The 24,586-nt window shown below is 38.5% G+C and overlaps 1 protein-coding gene across 1 annotated transcript in view; it reads right to left on the bottom strand.

The window, feature by feature from the left end:
• SEMA5A (semaphorin 5A) overlaps nucleotides 1–24,586 on the bottom strand; it is a 169,099-nt gene that overhangs the window by 108,262 nt on the left and 36,251 nt on the right. The window contains exons 2-3 of the mRNA XM_063298707.1: nucleotides 20,899–20,975; nucleotides 1,590–1,790 (exon numbers count right to left, since the gene is read on the bottom strand). Coding sequence (XP_063154777.1) covers nucleotides 1,590–1,713 — 124 coding nt within the window. The 5' untranslated portion in view covers nucleotides 1,714–1,790; nucleotides 20,899–20,975. The remainder of the gene's footprint in view (nucleotides 1–1,589; nucleotides 1,791–20,898; nucleotides 20,976–24,586) is intronic.

Raw genomic sequence — 24,586 nt, 5'->3', positions numbered from 1 at the left:
ACGACGGCAAGTGGGACTGCCAGGATTACCATCTCTAAGCAATGCGGTCACATGACATCGTGCTTTACGACCACATTGCTTAGCGACAGCAATCTCGGTCCCAATTGCCATTATAACCCTAGGACTACCTGTAGTTTCAGATAGTAACTAGTTCTTCATCATACTCTCTGTGATTCACACATGGATTAGCAGGTCAAGGAGAAAACAGCTTAAAAGAAGTAGGATCTGGCCATCATAAAATAACCAAAGATAGTATGGCTTTTCTAAAAGTTGCATCTCTTGGAATACTGTAGCTACAAATTTACAGTCTACAGATCTGGGTTAAGGTAGAAGGTTGAACCCATAGGGCCACCCAGCATACCTCCAGTAGGGGATTACCTACCAGAAGAGGAAGGCTGCAGATGCTGCCACTGCTCTTGTGGATGAAGCACAAATTGGAAGGGGAGATAGCTGTTTAGCCAACTTATAGCAAAACCTGCTGGTTGCCACTACCCATCCAGAGAGATACTGGGGAGAAAAACTAGAATGTATTGGGACACATTTTGGTGCCAAGATGATTAATAATCCACCACAGGATAGCATGGAAATTATTGAAATGGGGGAGACTCTCTTTGGAAGGACAGTGGGCATGAGGCAACCAAATCTTTGTGATCTTGGGATGGCCGAAGGGAAAAGTCTTGATTTCAATTGTCCAGATGAATAAAAGGGCAGTCCAAAGGAGCAGATCTTAAAGAGAACCATCTCTAGTCTCATCGTCTGGGAAGAATTGGACAATCGAAGCGGAACAACTGTTAGCACACTTCAAGAAAGCCACTGTGTGCAGGAACTCAAGGCTGCTGGAACTGGAAGTATGAACAGGGACTTTAGCCCTCATTTTCTTTTTGTCCTGGTTGGACTCAGATGGATAGGTCACTTACACTTATAGGCCACTGAATCTTTAACCGACTATTTATTCTGTGTTGATAACTGTGCAGCAGGCTTCTCAGCAGGCCACGAAGATTTGAATTTCAAAGGGAGAACACTGCTAGACAATTTTGCAGACACAATCAATGACTTGAAGAAAGAGGAGGCTACAACAGCTTCACAGTTTGCCATCCTTAAAGCTTGCTCCCAGATTGATTTGCAAATAAGAAGAATTAGTGCAATCAGTCTATTAGTCAACACCTAGCAGCACTTATAAATATTTACTGCATAACCTTTACCAAGGCAAAAAAAGAAGACAAGGTGTCCTGAAAAACAAATCCAATGAGTTTTGAAGATGAGTGGCAAATTAAAAAAAAAAAAAGATTTTGATAACATAGGATGACTATTAGCTCAAGGGCAACTGCGTTAACCTTATGGCAGTCAAAAGCAAACCAAAAGGTTTCGACAGCTGCATGGTTTCTGCCAAATGGTTCTATAATTCTAGAGGACTGTAAACAGAACACTGTGCAGGCACCCAACCTTTATGTAAGAATCCCTCTGAACACGGTGACATATCTATAATTAAGATGCACAAAAGATCACACATTTGCCTTGGTCTACAAAGATCCAAGTTTGCTCTTTTTTTCTACAGAATTATTTGGAAAAGCTCTTTCTCAATTACTCACCTTCACTTGTAACAATAGGATGCTCAATCCGTTGACACTGGGATTCTTCCATTGCCATGGCTCCCAAACAGAGTATCTCCAGACCTGTGACCATCAAGACTGCCATCAGAATAGCGTCTTGCATATTGATCACTTCTTCCTGTGCATCAATCACATCTCCCTTAATCAGAAATGCTTCCGGTATTCAGATGCAAAACCAGCCTACAAAATGCAACAGTAACAACATCAAAATTACTGTCAGACCAAGGATTACCAACTTGTTTATTCTTGGGACACATCTGATTTTCCAGATTTTGGTTCAAACACATGCTGTGTCACTCATCCCAATTCTTTTATTCCAGCAAACATTAAAGAATCAATGCTTCTGATAACATATGCTCAAGAATTCTTCCTCTTTTTTTCTCTCATAAACATACAAGCATCACTTAAAACAATTGTCATTTTTCTGATGATGATCCTGACAATTATTTTGCCATGACATACCAGACCTAGGCCATAATTCATGGTTCCTATACTAGACCAAGAATGGTGAACTTCTTTATTTTCAGAGGATACTTTATTTTCAGAATAAGGATATTCTGTCCTTATTTGGAAGCCACTAGTTAGATTGCTGTACACTATTAGAGATGGTGCATTTGCCCTTTCCTCATACAGAATTTCATAATATTAAAATGTATGATGTAAAATGGGATTTTGTTTGCCAGAAATGAAAGATATAGAGACTAATGTTATCTGGAATGGGGGGAGTAGAAAGTGAGGATAAAGGAAACATCAATGTATATTATTTATTTTAAAAAACAAGCTGTTGAAATTGTGGTTTATCCAGAATGTTATATTTTCCAAAGCATCATCATTTTTCTTTTTAAAATGTATATAGAGCCATTTCAAACGGTCTACATTTCTAGGCCAGCAAATCTTTGATATGAATATTCTATGAAGCTCTGCTCAGGGTTTCTATGGGAGAATTTCACTTTATATATCTCTGTTAGATACCTAGCATTGTTGTCATCCAGTTTATATAGACTGCCCAAGGGGAATATAAGAATAAATGAGACCTATTAGAGAATTCTACCATTTTCACCATAGCAATGCTCATTTTTAACTCTTAGTAGGAAATGATTCAACATACTTAATTGTGCTTAGCTTCCAGTAAGGGCAATTGCTATGAGCAATGGCTTTTGATCTGTGCTTCAGAGAACCCTGGAGTTAGCTGGAAGTCTGTTAAAGGTTCTGGTAGGTATAATTCTCTGAGTAACACAATCTCTTACAGTGTACAGTTGTGAGAGTGCTTATTCAATTATTCCCCAGTTTAAAAAGAACTATAATGAGATTCACCAGGTCTGGTCAGCATCTTCTAAAACTGAATAAATATTAAGAACATTTCCCAGACTCTTATGCAAGACGTAAAGATATTCTTCATTTTAAGGCTACTGCCTCAGAAAAATTTGCAAGGCTTAAAGAAGCCAATCCATTGTATATTTGCTAGAAAACTATTGTTTTAAGTCATTCTTATATATGAAGACTCAAGTGAGTTGACAGGATTGTCAAATATTCAGCTATCATCTGATGCTACACCAATACAGAACTATAAATGGAGTTGGGCATAAAGAAAGACATACTAAAGGCCATTACAGCATCACTCTGATAGCATCACAGGCTAATCTGGCGAGAACATTAAAGACTTTTTTTTTTTTTTGCAAATGCTTTCATGAATATTTAGCCATCTCAAAACTCAGACTGATTCAGAATTTAATTAACAAGAAATGATTCACTGTATAAATTACTTGAAAGCAATAATATTTCATAGGTTAACTCTTGGCAAAGTTATAAGCAGAGCATTTACAAAGGTAAGCAGAGCCTTTACAAAGGTAAACAGAGTTTAGACCTCACATAACCCTTTGTTAGCCTCTCACAGATAAATAAAAATACATGTAAAGAACTATGATGTACTTGATTATCTTACATTAAAAACAGCAGAAGAAAATATTTTGGACATCCACCCTAACAAATAAAAGCATGGGGTTTACAACCAGAGTTAGCCAGCCAGCACTGGCAATCACAAAATGATTTTTGCTGATTGCTGAGTCCATCACTGAATACACACTGAGATATTATATGCCCCTCGGTAGCCTTTCCTTCAAATCTGGCAGAAGTGGCTCTTACATCACCAGCCATTGGGGAAATTTGAAAGGACCAAAACAGAGGCTGCTTCGGACTTTCCCCCCAATCTACATTATGTTCGATTGGGATCTCAGTCCTCTTTTCAGTGATCAGAGAATTGATAAGGAAGTATCTCAAGGAAAAACAGTGCTTGGCTAGCATACCCGGCTGAAATTTGTGGACCTCTGAAAAAGAAAGATTCCTAATAGCACAGAGAAAATGATCACTGAGAAAATTCAGAATGTGGAGTTTACAAAGGCCCATTTCTTATGTGATTATTTTTAAAATATTTCTGTAAAAACATCCATGTTCTATAATTGATGATGAGAATGATAAAAGACCATTCGTAAGGTGCAGAAATGAATCACAACACAAGAAGCATTCAACGGTAATAATACAAATGAATTTCTAAAAACTTTCTTATTTCCTTTTTTATCTCTGGATTGTATTGATGGTAGATGGAAAAATGCAATAGTTAGCAAAGGTGGACCACACAACTTAATTAATCACTCATCATGCATAATTTTGCTAATCTATTGAGAAATAGGTCAAAGCTACATTTCTAAAAAATTATAATCTATTAATGCTTGGGTTGTAATTCAATTCATTCATTTAAATGAATAGCTCTGGAGTTTTGTTATTACAATAATTTTATGTGCTACTTTTATTTATATAAAAGCATTTGCCCCTCATCTTTTTGGCTCAAAACTGAACTGCATAGGATGACTAACAACTATATAAATATGTAATTTTAAAAAATTAAAAACAGTAAGATGGCAAACCTGATTTTTTTTTTTAGAGGTGAACAATCCAAACCCATCTAAGTCACATTACAGACTTATCCTGGAATCAATTGTTCTCTTAAAAGGCATTTCTCATTTGTTTCAATCATAATTACTGCCCTCAGAAACAAATAATCTATACTTCCTTAGAGGGAGGTAGAAGGATAAAGGGTGCTGAGTTATCATCACTATCCTGTAGGCATTGAGTTTAAAAACCTTGGACAGTCTCATCTAGTAGTTTCATGAAGATGTTAAAAGAAATGGTAGAGTAGGGGAATGAGGATCTCATAGGTTAAAGCTTGGGAGATAAAGTCTGCTTTGAAGCTACCCTTCAGGAAAGACTGAAAACACAGTAAACAATAGCCTAACCATCATGCTGTCCATCTGACACCAAACAATACTATATCTAATCAAAAGCTGCTAAGAGCTCAGACAGAAAAAGACACTCCCATTGTCTAGTTCTCATCAACAGGCTGAAGCCATTGTTTTCAGTCCCAAACCTGGGACAGAAACAGGTTGAAACAAATAAAAATACTTGATATTCCTAAACTTAAGCCCATCTTGTCCAGTACAGAGATAGTGACCACAAATGATTCAATATGCTGAGTTGAAGAGGGCTTTTAACATCTCATATCTCTGCCATCTTCACAAACAAAAATATCTTTACAAATTTGTTAAAATAAATACCAGGGCTTTTATGTTGCCTACGCTGATGACTGTGTGGCTTTAATATTATATGTCTGTAACTCTATGCTGAGCTATTTGGAATTGGACAGCATACAAATTTGTTATAAATAAATTAATGCTCCCTCTTAAAATTATTTAAGCAAAAGCTTCCAATGTATAGGAGATTCAGCCAAAAACAAACAAGATTTAAATTGGAAAGATTTATCCAATTTTCTCCTTTGAAAAAAGTGGGAGTGAACTAACACAAATCAAAGTTTGGACATCTGTGATTTAAATGTTCTATTTTCAAAAGAATAAAAATAGAAGGAAAATGCTAGGTTCTTCAGTTTCACCATTCGTACAGTCAACTGTGAAAAAGCAGTATAGACTGCAACCTGTTTAGTGCCATAAAATATAGTGACATTTAACACACTAATATCATTTGCGTCAATGGATGGTCCATCAATTTCACCCCTCCTCCTGCCCGTTTTGACAACCTCCTCCAAGCAAGCTCATAAAAGAAGCTGATTGTTCTCTACTTCAACCCCTTCCAATATTCCTTAACAGGTCTCAAAGGAATTCTACAGTCTTATTAAAGGACCATCTAGGGCCAAGCCCATTACCAAGATGTAACCTATGATTGATTAGTGACTCACAGCATCAAGGATCTTTTCCTCTGTGGCATAAAAAAAGTATAAAATATTTCTTTCAAATACACTACAGTTCTGTTGTGTTTCAACCCAGGAACACTAAAGCAACATAAAGAACTCACCAATTAATCATATTCAGGCTTGGGTTTTTTTGTCCTATAAAATGTAATTTTTTAAAAAAGCAATTACATTGACTGTGCATTTCAAGTGAAACAACTATATTGTTGCTTTGGGGATTTTGCTTTCACATTTCATCTTGCAAGATTTTAAGCATTTTGGTTTCACAAATTTTAGATTTTTTTTTTATTTAAGAGCTTTCCCAATCTTATCCTACAAATATAGGAAAAGAGGTCTGCTAAAAATACAGAAGTGATGGAAGAAGCAAATACCGCTCCAACATTTAATTGTCATAGTACTGACTTCCCCAGCTGGAATAAGAAATCATGAGTCTCACTCAATCTTTGCCCCTCCTCGGCATTCCCCCACATGTCCAGATGGCTCCTTCTTTTCAAATGTATCTAAAAAAGAAAAGGAATGTGCTTCCCTTCCTGGTTTTTAGGAATGCAATTAAAACATAGTTATTCCACTAGGCTTTAAGGACTGGAATTCTGTGATCTTTGTCCCTCTGCTAGTAGAATGCTTTTTGATTTTTAGTTATATAGATGAATGTTGCCAGTGTTATATGCAGGTCGTATAATATCCTTGATTTTTCTTTTCACTGCATGGTTTTTAACACAATTTATGAAAATGAGAAAGAACATTCCTCAGAGTCAGTCACAACTGGAATGGCCTACAAGCCCAGCAAGTAAATGAATGAATGAATAGATGAGTCAAATACTGTTTTCCATTGCTCATCCCCTCCTTTGAGGTAATCCCTCTCTTAATCACAGTTAAGTAGTTAACTTGGCATTATATTGCTTGGTTTCCAATTTAAGGGCTTCCCTTAAACCATGATACATAACACAATCCAAGATTTGTGTAGTTGCATACTATAACATACTATGATAATAAATAACATATTATAATATAAATAACATATTATATACACTGATATGACCTTTTGTGGGGAGGAGGTAGAATCAAAGTCTCACTGAAAAGATTATCTTGAGGTGTGGTTAAAAAAAACCCCTAAACTATAGTTTGATGGATGCCTGTGGTTCGGTAGAGACCATTCATAGTTGCTATGACTGCTTCTCATAGCTGCTGTCTCTTGGAAACAATTCAGCTGGGTAGGAACTGGATCGGAAATGGAAACTGAGAATTAGCTTTAAGCCACACTAAACCTGTTCTACATTTGGAAATTCAAACCAAACTTTGGTTTTTAAATGTCATTTATGTTTTGATATAAAGTCTGAACTGAACCAGAGCTGTTATCTAATTAACACAGCCTGAACTTAATCTTGCAAACGCATTTTGAAAAATCAGAGGAATATATTACAGCACTGAACTGCTGGTATCAACTCAGGTTGAATTCTTTTTCCATTGTTTGCCTCTCAGGGAACACTAAACCTGTACTTTAACAAGAGCTCCCATAATTGCACAGACTGATTAGAGAAATAAAACCAACCCTGTATTGTACTGGTGGTACCCTCAGCAATTCAGGATCAAATTTAAAAGTTCAAAGGCTAGGAAATTGGAGGGTATGTTTCCAGTGTGGTATACAGCACTTAAAATAGAAGGGCTGCACAAACATGCAAGACAGGCACTCTCTGAAATAACAGAGGCAGCAGTAGCAGCAGCAACTGGTGTTTGAACGCATCAACATACGAAAATTTTCTAGGATGTTCCCGATCTGGAAATTGCTGACATGACAAAGCTGGGGGGTGGGGGGAGAGAAAAAATCAATCAACAATCAGTTAACTATTTGTTACTCTAAATTTAAGCATATCTTACTTAGGAAGTGTTTCCTAAAAACATATATTTCTGAAGTTAGCTGACTGAGAAAAAAAAAACAGTATTCCAGTTTAGTCATGCTAATCTGAAAGTGTTTTCTTCTGAGTTATCAAGTTCTGAAGAACATGTACATTTTATTATAAGAAAGACGTTAACGTCCTGCCAGGTAGAGAGAGAACTTTTGTTTAGCTCACAGCCAAATATGTTCTGTTACTGGTATAAATGTTTAAGAGATGTTTGTTGAAACAAACAATTATGCCATCTGCTAAACTTTTGATTTGTTGGAGGAAAATTCTGAGAGTGCCTTGGACTGCAAGAAGATCCAACCAGTCCATCCTCCAGGAAATAAAGCCAGACTGCTCACTTGAGGGAATGATATTAAAGGCAAAACTGAAATACTTTGGCCACATAATGAGAAGACAGGACAGCCTGGAGAAGATGCTGATGGTAGGGAGAGTGGAAGGCAAAAGGAAGAGGGGCCGACCAAGGGCAAGATGGATGGATGATATTCTAGAGGTGACGGACTCGTCCCTGGGGGAGCTGGGGGTGTTGACGACCGACAGGAAGCTCTGGCGTGGGCTGGTCCATGAAGTCACGAAGAGTCGGAAGCGACTGAACGAATAAACAACAAACTTTTGATTACTGATGTGACCTTGCTTCCATAAGTGCAAAAAAAGCCACACATACCTAGGGTATTTTAATGCTCCCAAGTGTTAATCCTGAGATTTCATGCAAGAGAGAACCTGAGAGCAGTTCTCCTTGAGCTTCAAAAGAATGCAAGAAAACCCCGTGTATTAGTTCTACCTATAAGGCCATTCAAGCTTAGTTCAGCCCAAACGCTGATCAGGTAAGCTTCACTCAGACCTTTTTTGGGGAGGAGGAGAGGAAAGAGAGAGGGAGGGAGGGAGGGAGAGATAGAGATCAGAAATGAATAGGCGTCTCAGTGCCTGTAGGGAGTAAGGAAGATGACCTTGGTGGAAATAGACAAGAGATATTACCTAGGCAAAGGGGACTGAAACATTTTTAAGCTCTGAGATGCAAGATAGTATTTGGAAGTGGCTCAGGCAGACACTTCCCTAATACACAATAGAGTAAGAAGTAGGAAGAGGTCCAGCACACAATTGGGAAATTCTATTATTATAGCCAATCTCAGTAAAACTAGTTTTAGTCTTCCTGTGGAGTTGATTTCCTGGTCTGAGCTACCTAGTGGGTTTGACAGTGCCATCCCTTCCTAGCTTATCATTTGAGGAAAGTTGACTTCCCCCAGTTTGGGCAGAAAACATATATTGTACATCTCTCCTTCATTCTAGAATTACAAGCTTCTGACCCAAGACAACCAATGTCAGGACAGCAGAAACATATTTCCTTAAATAGTGGCTTGATAACATGCAACACAATAAATAAATTTCGTGGCCCCATATATAAAACTAGAAGTTTCATAGGAGTTATAGTTGCGCAAGAAATAAAGAAACAGTTTATTTTAATAATTAAATTTTAATGCACATATCCCAGGGCTTCTTAAACTCTGCAATACAGTACCACAATTGTCTGCTGCAGGCCTGCACAGGCAAAATAAGGAGCAAAGCCCGAAGCAAGTTTTATCTATGCAAGACTGATCAGGTTTTTAAAAATGGTGATCTCCCTTTAAGTTGTTGGTAACCTGCTGAGGGGAGCTTTGATCCACAGTTTGAGAACTTCTCTGCTAAGCTTTGACTTAACACTTTGTGAGAACCCAACCACTTTAATTTGCAAACCACATTTTATAGCATGCCATGGGTCATTCAACAAAGCAATCAAGGCTTAGGAAAATGTGCGAACTGAGGAACCCACCCATCAACTATCATGTGAGATCATTTCAAAAGGAGTTTATGGAACAAATTATGCAAATTCATCTTAAGCTAGTGCTACAGTTCACAACGCAAGTTGTACAAGTATCACATTCCGTTTAGTGTCTATTAGGTACAGTAATGTGTCATGATTATTTTTCCTGATCTAAAACCCTCCTATCCATCAGGCTTTGTAACTATTATTTAATTATACCAGCACCCCTGAATATGGCATGTGTTATTAGCCAGGTTATATTTGGAATATGGCATTCAGTTCCTGGTACCACAATTTAAGAAAAACTCTGGCAAACTGAATCATACAGCCAGAAAAGATCAACTAAGACAGAGGGTGTGGAAACATATGAGAAAAACTTGACAGAGTTGAGTAAGCTTAGCCTGGGAAGAAAAGATTTAAGAGGGAGATATGATAATAATCTTTAAATAACTGCAAGGCAGTTATGCAAAGGCAGAGCAAAGTTGTTCCAGAGGGCACAGCTGGGTGGAAACAGCAAAGAAGCAGATTTTATGCTAAATATTAATAAAGTCATTTTAACAGTGAAAACTGATGGCTATAGAACAAACTGCCTGAAAAGATGAAGGGACTTGTTTTACTGGAGGATTTTAAGCAGAAGCTGGACAATTATCTGTAGGTCTGGTTAGCATCCTGCATTACACAGGGATTAAACTTGACAATTTGCAATTTCTCTTCCAATTCTCATTTTCTGTGAAAAAGGCAAATCTCTGGCCCACAATCAGGGGTAGTTAATCCTTTTGCAATTGGAGCCTGCACTTTATTTGAATTATTCTTCCAATAGCCAAGGACCCCAACAAATGGGGCAATAATGCAATAGTTTTCCCTGAGGTTCCCCTTTTCAATTTTTTAAACAAATGTATCCTATAATTAAGCTTAGAAACTGAACACACCACTTTTACTTAATTTCACACAGAGAATCAGAAAGCCTATATGCAGTTTACTGCTGAATTTCAGTAGCACCATCTTGGAGCTCTGAAGACTATGGAAGGAGCTGGGACCACATGCATAATGAGGATTACCTATCCAGATCTCCATAAAGTTCAATACTACACCAGCAATAAAATCAAAAAGAGATTTCAGTATTTTCCATATGATGCCCTCACTTCACTGCCTGCCAATTAACTAAGGGCTTATCTGCACTGCCAGGTTGCCTCCTCACCAATACAAGCCAGCAACTGTTTTTGGATGGCAGGAATAGATAAAATTGCCCAGCACTCAGCACTCAACCCACCACAAAAACAATCTCCAGGCATTATAACCACTGCCTTATTGCAAGATTGTTGTGAAAGGTAGCTTTAGAAGACATTAAAGACCAACAGGGTGGCAAGAAAGGAATTTTAATTTTAAAACTGGTTGGTGTGACTGCATGTACTGTACTGCATTTGATGCTTATCTTTGTATATATAAATGTAATTTAACTTTGTGTGTTTCCACATGTATACACACACAAATACAAACATATGTCCACTAAGTCCCACACACAAGAAGAAAAGCAATTGGGTGTTGCTTTCCTAGAACAGAAAGCTTGGAGGTAAAAGCAGCAGAGGAATTTGTCCAATGGGAGGACAGAGCAACCTGCTGTGTTGTCCAAACTGAATGTTGCCAAAGTGTCTTAAAAGAATCTTTTAAAGATGGCTTACGGTCAAGCTGGCATAAGCACAGGACAGGAGCAACTGAGGGGTACCCTGTGGATATGCCCTAAGTCTACTCCTACATTCATTTGATACCTTCAAGAAAAATAATAAGGAAAATAGCACAAGAAGAGAGATGGATTCTCTTCCCATTTTTGAGAGGCACAAGCATAATTTCCAAAACAAATGTCAACCCAGGAACATGGATGGGATGGTAGAGAACAGGAACTTTGCTCGGCAAATGGAAATAGGTTATTTATATTTTAATATCTTTAGTGTCATCCCAAAGTGTAATATGAGCAATTATGAAGAAATAAGAAGGTAGTTAATTTCAATGTGTTAGCCTATATGCAGCACTGGAAGAAATGGAAAAGCAGTTCAACCACTTTCAAATATTCTCATTAATCTCCAACACCTTCCTTCACGATTAAAATGCTAATTACATGAAGACCTTGCTTTTACCAGCTACTAGTCATTTTGATTGGCTATTTTTTAAGAAACTGAAAAAAAGAAACTGAAGTGATTGTGGGAGGCTAAAACAGCCTTCTCAAAACTGATGCTTGCCGGATGTGTTGGCCCTCACTTTCAGACGTTCTGGAGGACTGCCGGGGGAGGCTGTAAGGAAGATGACCTTGACAGAAAGATGCAAGAACTGTTACCTGAAACATTTTTTAAGTGAGAAACAAGATAATATTCAGAAGCAGCTCAGGCGGAAGCCTCCCTGATTCACTCCAGTATAAGAAGGGGAAAGAGGCTCAGCACAATCAGACTTGGGAGATTCTGTTATTATAGCCAATATCAGTAAAAGTAGTTTTAGCCCTAAAGTAGTTTCGTGGGCTTGGTTTCCTGGTCTGGTCTACTGAGTGGGGCTGTCAGCTAGTGTCCTAACAACCAGGAAACACACTGAGACAAGGAACTGGTCTCTAATATTTATTGCTAGTACTTAACAGGAATCCTAACAAACTGAAGAAGCGTGGGAAAACCCAGACATATAACCCCCAAGGGTTAAGACGGTCCCGATCTGTGTCTCTTTGAATGGCTGACCAATTCCTCAGTGCTACGCATGCGCTTGACAGTCTGGATGGGAGCCCCCTGCTCGCCATCCTTACTCATGACATCTAGATTGAAAATATGAACTATCCAGAAGGAACCATTCCTCCAAATCGGCATGGGCCTCCAAATCTACGGCCAATGGTATCAATTTTATTTTTAAGAGCAAAACAACCAGCACCAAAGTTGCAGTCTTGATTGGTGAGACCAGTGCAGGGCTAAATTGCCTTCTTGCCAATTTATTTCTCCCCAGAGTTGATTTACAGGGGGAAGAATAACTTTCTAGATGGTTTCTCCACTAAGAGAAAAAAGAACAACCAAAAACACAAACACCAAGATGATTCCAGGTGGAAAAACAACCCCAAAACAAAGACCACAGATAAGTCCCCATGGTTAAACTCTAGAGGCCTAATGAGGGAGAAACTCAAATCAGTACTGGGTGGGTTTGGTTTTACCACATAGATCAAATAGCCCTTTTCTGCTTCAGTAAGTCTATAAACAGTGAATTGAAAACATACATATGATCTCTTAAGTTGAAACCATGTGTAACATGCAGTTCTGTGTTGCTTGCTTTTCCATCCCTCCAGTAAAAACCATCTGTAGGAACCTGTAATATGGAGTGGAAGTCTAGGCTAGACTGATTCCGCTAAAAATAAATCCCTGAGATCTGTTTGAAATGCATTCTTGGCTCTTGTTTCCCAATGCATTTGCTTACGTAGTGATCAAATGCCAATCCAGAACAGAACAGTCCAAGTCGTAAGCAGACATACAGAGAGAACCCACGAAACCAACAATGTCCCAGAGGATATGTGAGCACAGCAAGGCAGCAGACAGTTTCTCTTCCTTCCAGACTGGACCCTGAATACACAGTCAACTCAGGTGTGCCAGACTCATAATGAATTTCCTAATGAGAAAAAGTTCTACCCCCTGTGGGGGATCCAGGCTTCATTTCTCTATGAAAAATAGAACAGAAAGAAGAAGGGGGGGGGGGCTCTGAAGGACACAGTAACTCCATTTAGCATTTGTAATAATATCAGAAATTGTATACAACAATATTCACCATAGAAACAGTATTTTGATGGCAGTCTGGCTCACAGCTCTGTATATGTCCCTTTCCTATTTGCCTTCTTATTAGAATGATACCAACAAAGGGAAAAAACCTACTGAAAATGATCTTCACATCCTCATCCTCATATTGTTATTGTTATTGTTACTATTTTGGATAATAGAACTTAAATCACTGTGTTGGCTCTACTTTGCACTGCTTATCCAAGTCTGGTCTTGGAGTTATAAACCTGGGTAACCAATGTAATCTCCATGGGCAGCAATGTACCCACTAATACTTCCTTTGAAACTCAGCAGGGCTCTTATCCCATCTACTTTTATATTTTTAACTAACCTTTTAATTTTTTTAATGAAGCTAGCATGCTGCCAAGCACAGAGTCAGCTTCAGGCAACATCTTGAAGGCTTGCTTAGAAAATAAAAAAGATAGGGAGCTTCAGCCCAAAAATGATAGGGCTAACACTTTTGTTTGGAAAAACTGACTATGGGAAGCTGACATACTCCAGAGTATCCCACAAGGCTAAAGTGGATGATGAGGAGCAATTTCAGTAGTGTGTCTTCTGGTAAATAGGAGTTTTGTGACTGCATATACTATGACAGCTATTTCATGAGATTGCTGGTAGCAAGTACTCGGAATTTCATATGTGTCTATGCCCCACATGGTTGGGTAGTTCTGTTAAAGACTGAAATACTTCTTTAGTAACCAGATACTAACATCTGCCTGCTATAGCTAGTAATATGTATACTTTTAATTCTATGACCCACTATCTGTAATAGTATGTGGGAATGACACTGGGAGACAGGGGGAAGAGCCACAGCCAGGGAAATGGTTTGGTAAGAGGCAGCATAGCCCGCAGCAGGAATGTGGGCATGGCAAATGTCTCAGAAAGGACCCTTCCTAGTTTCTTGGGCTGTAAAGGTGACGGGGGAGAAATGTATTTTCAGACTTGCAAGATTCTGTAATGTAACCTTACAATAAAATAGAGTTAGTTCATCTGGGCATGCTTCCTGTCTGGGTTACCTCACAAGGCTGACACTATACAGATTGAAGACATTTCTTAGGATACTGCCTCTGAAATCTGAAATTCTCCTTAGTCTCTTGGGTTGGAAAAACCTGCTGACTGCTGTTGCCATCTACCACTACCCACCAGGTTCAGTGCTTCAATGAGCCATACATTGTTATGCAAAAGGCATAAAACCAATGAGAAACTGCAACTGTGCTGCTGTGTGTATTTCTGAAACATGACTTGAATGTTAGTGTCTCTTTCACCTTTTTGTCTGCTTTGTTCAAGCAGCAGCCTTGTCATTCTGGATTTTTACATCATGCTAAGCCATAATAGGATTTGTGTACTTTTGACTTATCATGAAATGTCAGCGAGGTCATTGAATTAACATAGGATAATAACTTACTTTGAAACCATTGTTTGTTGTTAGCTCGCTAAATCTAAATATGGTTTGGCACCACTTGTGGTTTCCTGGAGTATTTTATATTTGGGTTGGGTCCTGGCCCAAGCCTTCTCTAATCACAAATCCACAGAGGTCCTTGGCAGAGGAGTTCGGAAAAAGGAGGAAAAACCAATTAAGAATTAACTAAACCAGCCATGTTTACTTTTCTTATCTGCAAAACTAATTCTTTGAAGATACAAAAAAACTAGGTTTGTTCATTACTGACAAATACACCTGTCTGGTCACTCTACCCCTCCCAGCTGCAGAGCTTGGAAACAGCTGTTAGCATCTTGTTTAAGGCTTATATAAGATGTGAATGCAATGCATCTGTGGGAGTGAGAGAATGTCTCCATGGCATGAAGTTTGTTTATGAAGACACTCTTGTAGGAAGTCCCTGGGGGATGATGCAGTAAGTCCTAAACAAGCCAGAGCTGTTTCTAAACCAGTTGTTCATGGGAAAGAACGGTCAATAACAAATGAGCCTGACTTGCCACATCAGGTGAATATAGCCATTGGATAATTTTTGGTTTACTTAATAAACTATGAAAGTCAATAAGCACAAAGAAAATAATGGGACTATGATTAAATATAAAGAAGACCAAACTAATGACAACAGGTACAATAACCAGCCTTAGATATCAAAGTGGTAGGTAGTTTCTGCCTTTTAGGATCAACCATCAACAGTAAAGGAACAAGCAGTCAAGAAATATGTCAAAAACTAGCATTTGGTAGAGCATCCATGAAGGCCTTGGAAAAGATACTCTGATGCTGTGATGTGTCTATACCTACAAAGATCAGAATAGTTAAAGCAATGGTATTTCCTGTAACACTCTATGGAAGGGAATGTTGGACTCTGAAGAAGCAGGATAGGAAGAATATTGACACTTTTGAACTTTGGTGTTGGAGAAGACTCCTGAGAATACCATGGACAGCCAAGAAAACAGACAAATGGATCACTGAACAAATCAACCCAGCATTCTCACTCAAGGCACAAATGACCAGGCTCAAATTATCCTACTTTGGACACATTATGCAAAGACCTAGCTCTCTGGAGAAGGCTCTAATGCTGGGAAAGATGGAAGGAGAGAAGAAGAAGAAGAAGAATGATAAGTAGCAAAGTGGATGGATTCAATTACAGTGGCAATGGGTGCACTTTTGGAAGACCTGAAGGGCCAGGTCAGGGACAGATTGTCATGGAGAGAATATATGGTTACTAAGAGTCAACACTGACCTGATGTTACATAATCAGATATAAACTATAGTTAAAGCAAATTATGGTATGGCATGATGTGTGAACACAGCCTCTAATTTTTTATAGCATTTTGGTATCATAACTAAGATTTCCTCTCTAGATGGAAAAACAAACACTTTCAACTCCTTTCTAATGCTATTTTATGCATCTGACTTTTTTTTTTTTGCACCAAGCATCTCTTGCTAGATTTTTTAAAGTGTTGGTCTTATTTAAGTAGATAAAGTTCCTTGGAGTATTCAAACTCCAAACAGTCCAAATCATTTCATTTCTTACTGCCAAAGGCTAGTTCTTAATTAAAGTAAAATCCTCTTAGGTGTATTAGAAAATTTAAGAGTCATTTCATTGGTCTGCATGGCCCAATTAAATCTCCTTCTATACTGCCTGCTATTTTGGTTTTCTTTTTCCCCCAAGTATGTCTAAAGGAGACATATACCAGTAAAACCATATAATTATTCTATTGATTCTCTAGAAATAATGATTGAATGGTGACATAGGAAATATTCAACAGTCCTCAACCTCATCCCAAATGGAATTACATGCTTACACTACCTAGTCAGTTCTCCATGTATAGAGCCATCAAAGTTATATTGCCAGGCTGTACTTAATGAATGCTTACAACAAAGGTTTAGTTGTATGTATACTGGTTAGCTTATTTTTGTTGGTTTTAAAATAATTTCTCAGGAGACCCATTTAAGTCAGCATTTTGCAGCTATTGTCTGGACTATAGGTTTTAAAAGTTACATTAATAATCCTGGCCAATTTTTTTTTACAAATTTTTTTTGTAGATCATGTCTACTTCATCAGGCAAATAGTCTGAAAACCAAAAACTCACATGATAACGAATGTTTCAGATAAACTTATGATCACTGTCTACTAAGTTCTAGTCCCTTTCCCTTATTGCTCTACCATTGATTCTACCTGTAAAATCCTTTCACAGTGCTTTCCATTCACCTGATAAAATGGACTGATCCACAGTCCAGGAAACCTCATACCAAAATTCTAAGGTGCCAAAAGATTTTACTACGGCTTCTTCCTTTGAAAACATTAATAAAGCTGCAATATTTGCTTTTCCTATAGGATTTGTAGCGTACTGCTTAGCCTTTATGACATATCATGCTACAATTCACCAGATGGACAACACCGAAATCAGATTGACTACATCCTTTGCAGCCAAAGGTGGCGGACATCTATACAGTCAGTAAAAACAAGACCTGGAGCTGACTGTAGTCCCAATCACGAACTTCTTCTTGCACAATTTAGGATCAGACTAACGAGATTAGGGAAGACCCACAGATCAGCTAGATATGAGCTCACTAATATTCCTAAGGAATATGCAGTGGAGGTGAAGGGACTGGACTTAGTAGATACGGTCCCGGAAGAACTCTGGACAGAAGTTCGCAACATTGTTCAGGAGGCGGCAACAAAATACATCCCAAAGAAAGAGAAAACCGAGAAGGCAAAATGGCTGCTGAGACACTAGAAGTAGCCCAAGAAAGAAGGAAAGCAAAAGGCAGCAGTAATAGGGGGAGATATGCCCAATTAAATGCAAAATTCCAGAGGTTAGCCAGAAGAGATAAGGAATTATTTTTAAACAAGCAATGCGCGGAAGTGGAAGAAGACAATAGAATAGGAAGGACAAGAGACCTCTTCCAGAAACTAAGAAACATCGGAGGTAAATTCCAGGCAAAAATGGGTATGATCAAAAACAAAGATGGCAAGGACCTAACAGAAGAAGAAGAGATCAAGAAAAGGTGGCAAGAATATACAGAAGACCTGTATAGGAAGGATAACAATATCGGGGATAGCTTTGACGGTGTGGTCAGTGAACTAGAGCCAGACATCCTGAAGAGTGAGGTTGAATGGGCCTTAAGAAGCATTGCTAATAACAAGGCAATAGGAGACGACTGCATCCCAGATGAATTGTTCAAAATCTTGCAAGATGATGCTGTCAAGGTAATGCATGCTATATGCCAGCAAATTTGGAAAACACAAGAATGGCCATCAGACTGGAAAAAATCAACTTATATCCCCATGCCAAAAAAGGGGAACACTAAATAATGTTCAAGCTATCGAACAGTGGCACTCATTTCACATGCCAGTAAGGTAATGCTCAAGATCCTGCAAGGTAGACTTCAGCAATTCATGGAGCAAGAATTGCCAGATGTACAAACTGGGTTTAGAAAAGGCAGAGGAACTAGGGACCAAATTGCCAATATCTGCTGGATAATGGAAAAAGCCAGGGAGTTTCAGAAAAACATCTATTTCTGTTTTATTGACTATTCTAAAGCCTTTGACTGTGTGGACCATAACAAACTGTGGCAAGTTCTTAGTGGTATGGGGATACCAAGTCATCTTGTCTGCCTCCTGAAGAATCTGTATAAGGACCAAGTAGCAACAGTAAGAACAGACCACGGAACAACGGACTGGTTTAAAGTTGGGAAAGGAGTACGGCAGGGCTGTATACTCTCGCCCTACCTATTCAACTTGTACACAGAACACATCATGCGACATGCTGGGCTTGAGGAATCCAAGGCTGGAGTTAAAATCACTGGAAGAAACATTAACAATCTCAGATATGCAGATGATACCACTTTGATGGCTGAAAGTGAAGAGGAACTGAGGAGCCTTATGATGAAGGTGAAAGAAGAAAGTGCAAAAGCTGGCTTGCAGCTAAACCTCAAAAAAACCAAGATTATGGCAACCAGCTTGATTGATAACTGGCAAATAGAGGGAGAAAATGTAGAAGCAGTGAAAGACTTGGTATTTCTAGGTGCGAAGATTACTGCAGATGCTGACTGCAGTCAGGAAATCAGAAGACTCTTAATCCTTGGGAGAAGAGCAATGACAAATCTCGATAAAATAGTTAAGAGCAGAGACATCACACTGACAGCAAAGGTCCGCATAGTTAAAGCAATGGTGTTCCCTGTAGTAACATATGGCTGCGAGAGCTGGACCATAAGGAAGGCTGAGAGAAGGAAGATAGATGCTTTGGAACTGTGGTGTTGGAGGAAAATTCTGAGAGTGCCTTGGACTGCAAGAAGATCAGACCGGTCCATACTCCAGGAAATAAAGCCAGACTGCTCACTTGAGGGAATGATATTAAAGGCAAAACTGAAATACTTTGGCCACATAATGAGAAGACAGGACACCCTGGAGAAGATGCTGATGCTAGGGAGAGTGGAGGGCAAAAGGAAGAGGGGCCGACCAAGGGCAAGGTGGATGGATGATATTCTAGAGGTGATGGACTCATCCCTGGGGGAGCTGGGGGTGTTGACGACCGACAGGAAGCTCTGGCGTGGGCTGGTCCATGAAGTCACGAAGAGTCGGAAGCGACTAAACGAATAAACAGCAAAATGCTACAATTAGGAACTCCTTGGTTCAACACTCTCCACAACACAGATAATCCTCGTTTAGCAATCACAGTTGGGATTGGCAACTTGGTCATTAAGCAAAGTGGTCACTAAGTGAAACTACGACTGTGCTTATGATCTCACTTTAGCTTTCCTTTGCTTTACAGGCCTGCAAAGGTTGTAAATATGAGGATTGGTCATAAAGTTACCTTTTCATCACCGTGGTAACTGTTAATGGTCACTAAATGAGGCAGTCGCTAAACAAGGACTACCTGTATATATTAGTAGACACATATGGATTAAAAAAGTCCTCTTTTACAAAACTGAAGAATTATGCAAGTTATACAAATTATACATAGATATTTTATCTATGTTCTAAAGATAACGTATTATCTAAAGTAAGTCCCTTTTACAAGATGCGTAAGTGTTCCATGTTTCCAATTCTGATCGTGTAACCGCACTACTGTTTTTTCCTAGTACTGTGATGTCTTCTTCACTAATACAGCACATGACACACTCTCCAGCTACTCTAATGGGGCTCTTCCTTCTTCTATATTCCATTTTCCCCCCAAATACTTTAATGTTGGCTTTCCATGACTGCAGTGTCTCTTCACTAACAAGCTACATGTTCTCCAAAAGTAGCAACAACAAAAACAGTCAGTTAAAAGAAATTTACTGGAAAAAGACTTTATTGTCCACACCAAGCAATATACACTGTTAATATTTCAAAACAAATATAACAACATAAGACATTAGTGTGACATTCCATTTCTCCTGCAGTTGCAGAGTTATGGGCAGCTTGTACACTCACCCTATAAATGCAAATTATAAAACAAACATGACATTTTTCAAGTCCAACTATCTTCCCCATAATTAGAGCACTACTATTAGTTGTGGCATTAAACTGCTTACGAGCCAGGCTGCAATAAAATCAAATGTTTTCACTTCTGACTAACCACTTTGACACTGCCTCTTAAGCACAGGCTAATTTTAACTACAGTTTGTTGAGGCAAGTCATCTTTGTAAGCTATCATTTGGTTGATTTGTTGCATTCTATTAAAAACTGTGGAGTTTGGAGAATGAAGCAAGTTAGAGTTAATCTAAACAGAAGTAAATGCTTTTAATTCCTCCTGTCCTCACAGCCATGCCAGATAAGTATGTGTGGCAGTTATGGTAGGTGGGAACACTTTGTGATAAACTGTGATTTATTACGATGCCCAAAGCAGCCAGTAGCTATTGCAAAATCTTGTACAACCTAAAGCAGCCTAATGGCTTGAAAACAGTAAGTCACTTTACAGGTTAGGGGCTACCACATGGTTCTATTTATTTTCAAGTGATATTATTTATGCAAATATACAGCATGGTTTTTACAAATTAATGAAGGAACTAGATAGAAAAAATACATGTAAAACCATCTATCTGTATAAAAGAAGCATCACCTTGAAATGCATCTGAAAAACTATATTGCTACTGATCATGGATATTTATGATCACATCAGTACTTACAAATGCCAGTGCTTGCATTATTGCAGACCTCTCCAGCCTGTTGTCTCCCAGATCTGCTGGACATGAAGAATTCTCAGCTAACATGGAAAAAATGAAACAAATGCATCATCAATATGTCAGAATAGAAATGTTTCCATTGTACTCACTATACCCCAAGGAATTCATTCTAGAAATGACAATTTCCATTAAAGAGCAAAATCAGCTTGAGATTTTGAGATAACTGAAGACTTGCAATCCATGGACATTTTTAAAAGCCCAAGCTTTCCTATTCAGTAGTCTGTGTCCCTTTAGAGGCCCCAAAACAAAGATCCACTGCTCTTCCAGTTCCCACAACACATACCACCCCCTTTCGATCAATATGGGGACAATTCTTTGTAACACCTTGGGAATAAGTAAATCTCCTTTTATTGGCCAGTCTAATATTCTCAGGTGTCCTGTACATAATTCTTTGCTGTCCTTTTGATGTAAAAAAATTGAGGCTTTTAAATATTCTAGCTAAGGCAAGCTGGTGAAGTATATCAGAATGCTTATATGTATGTGTACACACACACAAACACACACCTTTAAATGTTTCCAGCTCAACCACAGCACCCTGCTAAGAAGCCAGCCATGGCACAGAATAAATGACTATGCTCTTGGAAGTCAGCCTTTAGAACTGCTAGTGTTCAAAGTCACAGTTCCAGCAGTGATGTAGATCTCCTTTAGCCCTTGCAAGCACAATTGATTCTCTGCATTTACATGACTGTAGAAAAACCAGTTTCTGCTATACAAATAACTACCTCTTTTTTGAAATTATTTGTCCATGCATCTGTTAGGAGGACAAGGGCAGCTTTGTGCAAGTGTCCCCTCAACCAAAGGCAGTTACCTGTATCCACAGCAACCATGAAATCCACACAACTTTTATTTCAATAGAAGTCAAAGGCCAGGCAAACATTCATTTAATGCATCTGAGAATGTAGGAGGGATATTTCGTCTTGTTTTATTTCACTGGGAAACAAGTATGTTTGCTAGACATTTCAGGCAAAGATAAATTAATAACTAGTTGCTAGACTAGGAAACAAAATAATTTGCAAAAAATATATATATTTTTCCCCAATTTCCATTTTAGTCACAGAAAGTAACCACTAAGCATTTGAAACCTTAAACAAGCTTATTGCACACAGTAATCACATCAGCAATGATGCTATATACTAGAAAGATGAAAGGGTTTTTTTGCTCTCCAAGCAACAATATTGTGATGTTTAAACATAAGAAAGATACTGTATATCAGTCTCCAGAACAAGAGACACCTGAAACTTCTACAGTAAATAAATGTCCACAAGGAAATTATACTGTCGCAGGAGCCCAGCATTTATACTGCTTGCTAAATGGGAAAAGGAAAAGATGAAATTGAAATAAAGTTATCATGAATGATCCTTATGATAAAACTCAGCCATTACATAAATACTTTATTTATGGCTTTAGTTTATATACCACTTGCCAGCCCTAGGACTCTAGGCCTAAAAGACAAAAGTAGTATTTAAGCCTTAGGTATCCCAGCTCACGTATTATTTATATTTTGCCATCAGTCCATGTAGAGTTTTTCAGGGTTATATTAACAACACTAATAGCTCCCTGCTCCCAAGAAGCTTCTAGTCCAAAATAGACAGTGATGAAGCAGTAGTGGGAGTGAAGAATAGACCAGGTTGGACAGACAACAGCCAGTGCTGCTGTTTGTAAAGTTTGCTTTCATTGGCCATGACAACTACAGTATCCCAAATGGCTCTGAATTTTGCACTAATCATTCTTCCTGCCTAATGTATCCCGCATTCTAAAATATGAGATCAGAATATTCTGACCAAAACAAACAAGCCTCTAATTATTCTTAGAAACAAAATGTTGACAAGAGCTGCCCACCTCAATATCATGCCCTTTTATGTTTGTCAACAATTTCCCAGACACATTATGTGACATAGCTGGCAGAAACATGTCTGCTCATGGGATCCTAGAAGTACACTTCAGTTAACAAAGCATTCTGGAAGCAGTCAAGTGAAACCTGCCCAAATACACTTTTTAAGAAAATGCTCACTGAGTTGTTTTTCGTAGATATAACTTATGGTCTTGATCATTGTAACACATATTCCCCCACCTGAGCAAACCATCTGAGAGAGTGGATTTTATCAGAAACACATTCATTATTAACTAAGGAACTGCCCTGATGACCATCTCTTCCATCAGCGATCTTGCCACTGAGATGGTTCAGCTGAGTCCTCTGAAGAGAGCCTTTAGTCACTGACTACAAAATCAATATAGAATGGATGCAGCTGCTAAACTCAGCTTCTGATTGGCCATTAAGCTCCTGTTTATCCTTCTCTGGTTATAATTAATTGCAAGGATAACCATTTGTAGATCCTTTAATATATGTATGGAAGAGGAAGAGGGAAGCAAGAGAAAGAAAATTTGCACTCAATGTACTTTTACACTCAGCAAACTTGTTTTTAAGTTTCATGTTATGATATTCTAAAAACTATAAGAAAGGTGCAAGATTTCTAAAATCCAGACCAAGGAAACCTAAACCCCTACAAAGATTACACCTGGAGCCAGGACAGCTAAACATTGGTATTTCAGGAGTGCGTGGACACCAGCCTAAGCACAGGTGAAGGCATACTTCACAAATGTTTGGACTGTATTTCCCACTAGCCCTTGCTATGAGCCATTTTGGCTGGGACAGACAGGTGTTGAAGGCCAATGCACCAGCTTTTATCCGTCTCCACACCAAGTCTTAAACTGATGATTCAAGGCCCAGCAGATGGCAATTCATCTTTATGCACTTCCATGAAGTTTGAGTTAAAAATGGCAACTACAAATAATCACCCACAAGAAAACTTTATGACAATCCTTGGATAGAGTCCCTTTTTCGGGAGAGATAGGCGGTGATAGAAATTTGATAGACAGACAGACAGACAGACAGACAGACAGACAGACAGAATATTCCAAAGGATGATAATGGTTGTTTATGAGATGCCCAATAAAACCTTCCATGTTGGAAGATCCAAGATCCAAAGAAACAATTATTGTGGATGCCTGGGGGCAACCTCTCCATTATAAACAACCAACATTTTGGGGGCTGGGGATGGAAAGATGGCTGCCACAGTGCTACTACTCATGATGTGTCACAAGTCTGAACAAACAGATTGGGACCAAAGTATGCCCAAATTTGGAATGGAGTAATTTCAGGCTCACCCATTCCAGGTAGATGAAAATCTGTCTGAATTAAAGTCAACAGAATAGGTGAATTGTTGCTTGAGAGAACTGAATATCTGGCATTAAGGGCATTGTGAACTTTGAGTTACATGTATAGTCCAAAATCAGAATTCAGACTGCCTCACTTTTAAGCAGTTTGCTTAAGATTTTAAGCAAGATTTTTAAGATTTTTAAGATTTTTTTTATTTTTTATTTATCATATTTTTATCACTGCCCATCTCCCTCATACGGGGGACTCTGGGCAGTTCACAATAAAACAGTTTAAAATTTGATAAAATCATAGTATCATTAATCTATAAATATCAATATCAATAAATAAATATAAAATATAATGAGATCCAAGTAATGGCAGATCTAATACCACCCAAAGGGGAACAAGACCAGCCTCGGCAGGACTAGGGAGCCAACCAACCCCAAGAGTGGCTCTACCTCTCCCCACTCCAGG

The sequence above is a fragment of the Candoia aspera genome, chromosome 3, assembly GCF_035149785.1.
Source record: "Candoia aspera isolate rCanAsp1 chromosome 3, rCanAsp1.hap2, whole genome shotgun sequence".
In the NCBI taxonomy this organism is placed as follows: domain Eukaryota; kingdom Metazoa; phylum Chordata; class Lepidosauria; order Squamata; family Boidae; genus Candoia; species Candoia aspera.
Note: the sequence above shows the minus strand (reverse complement) of the source record. Positions and strands in the feature narration are given on the sequence as shown.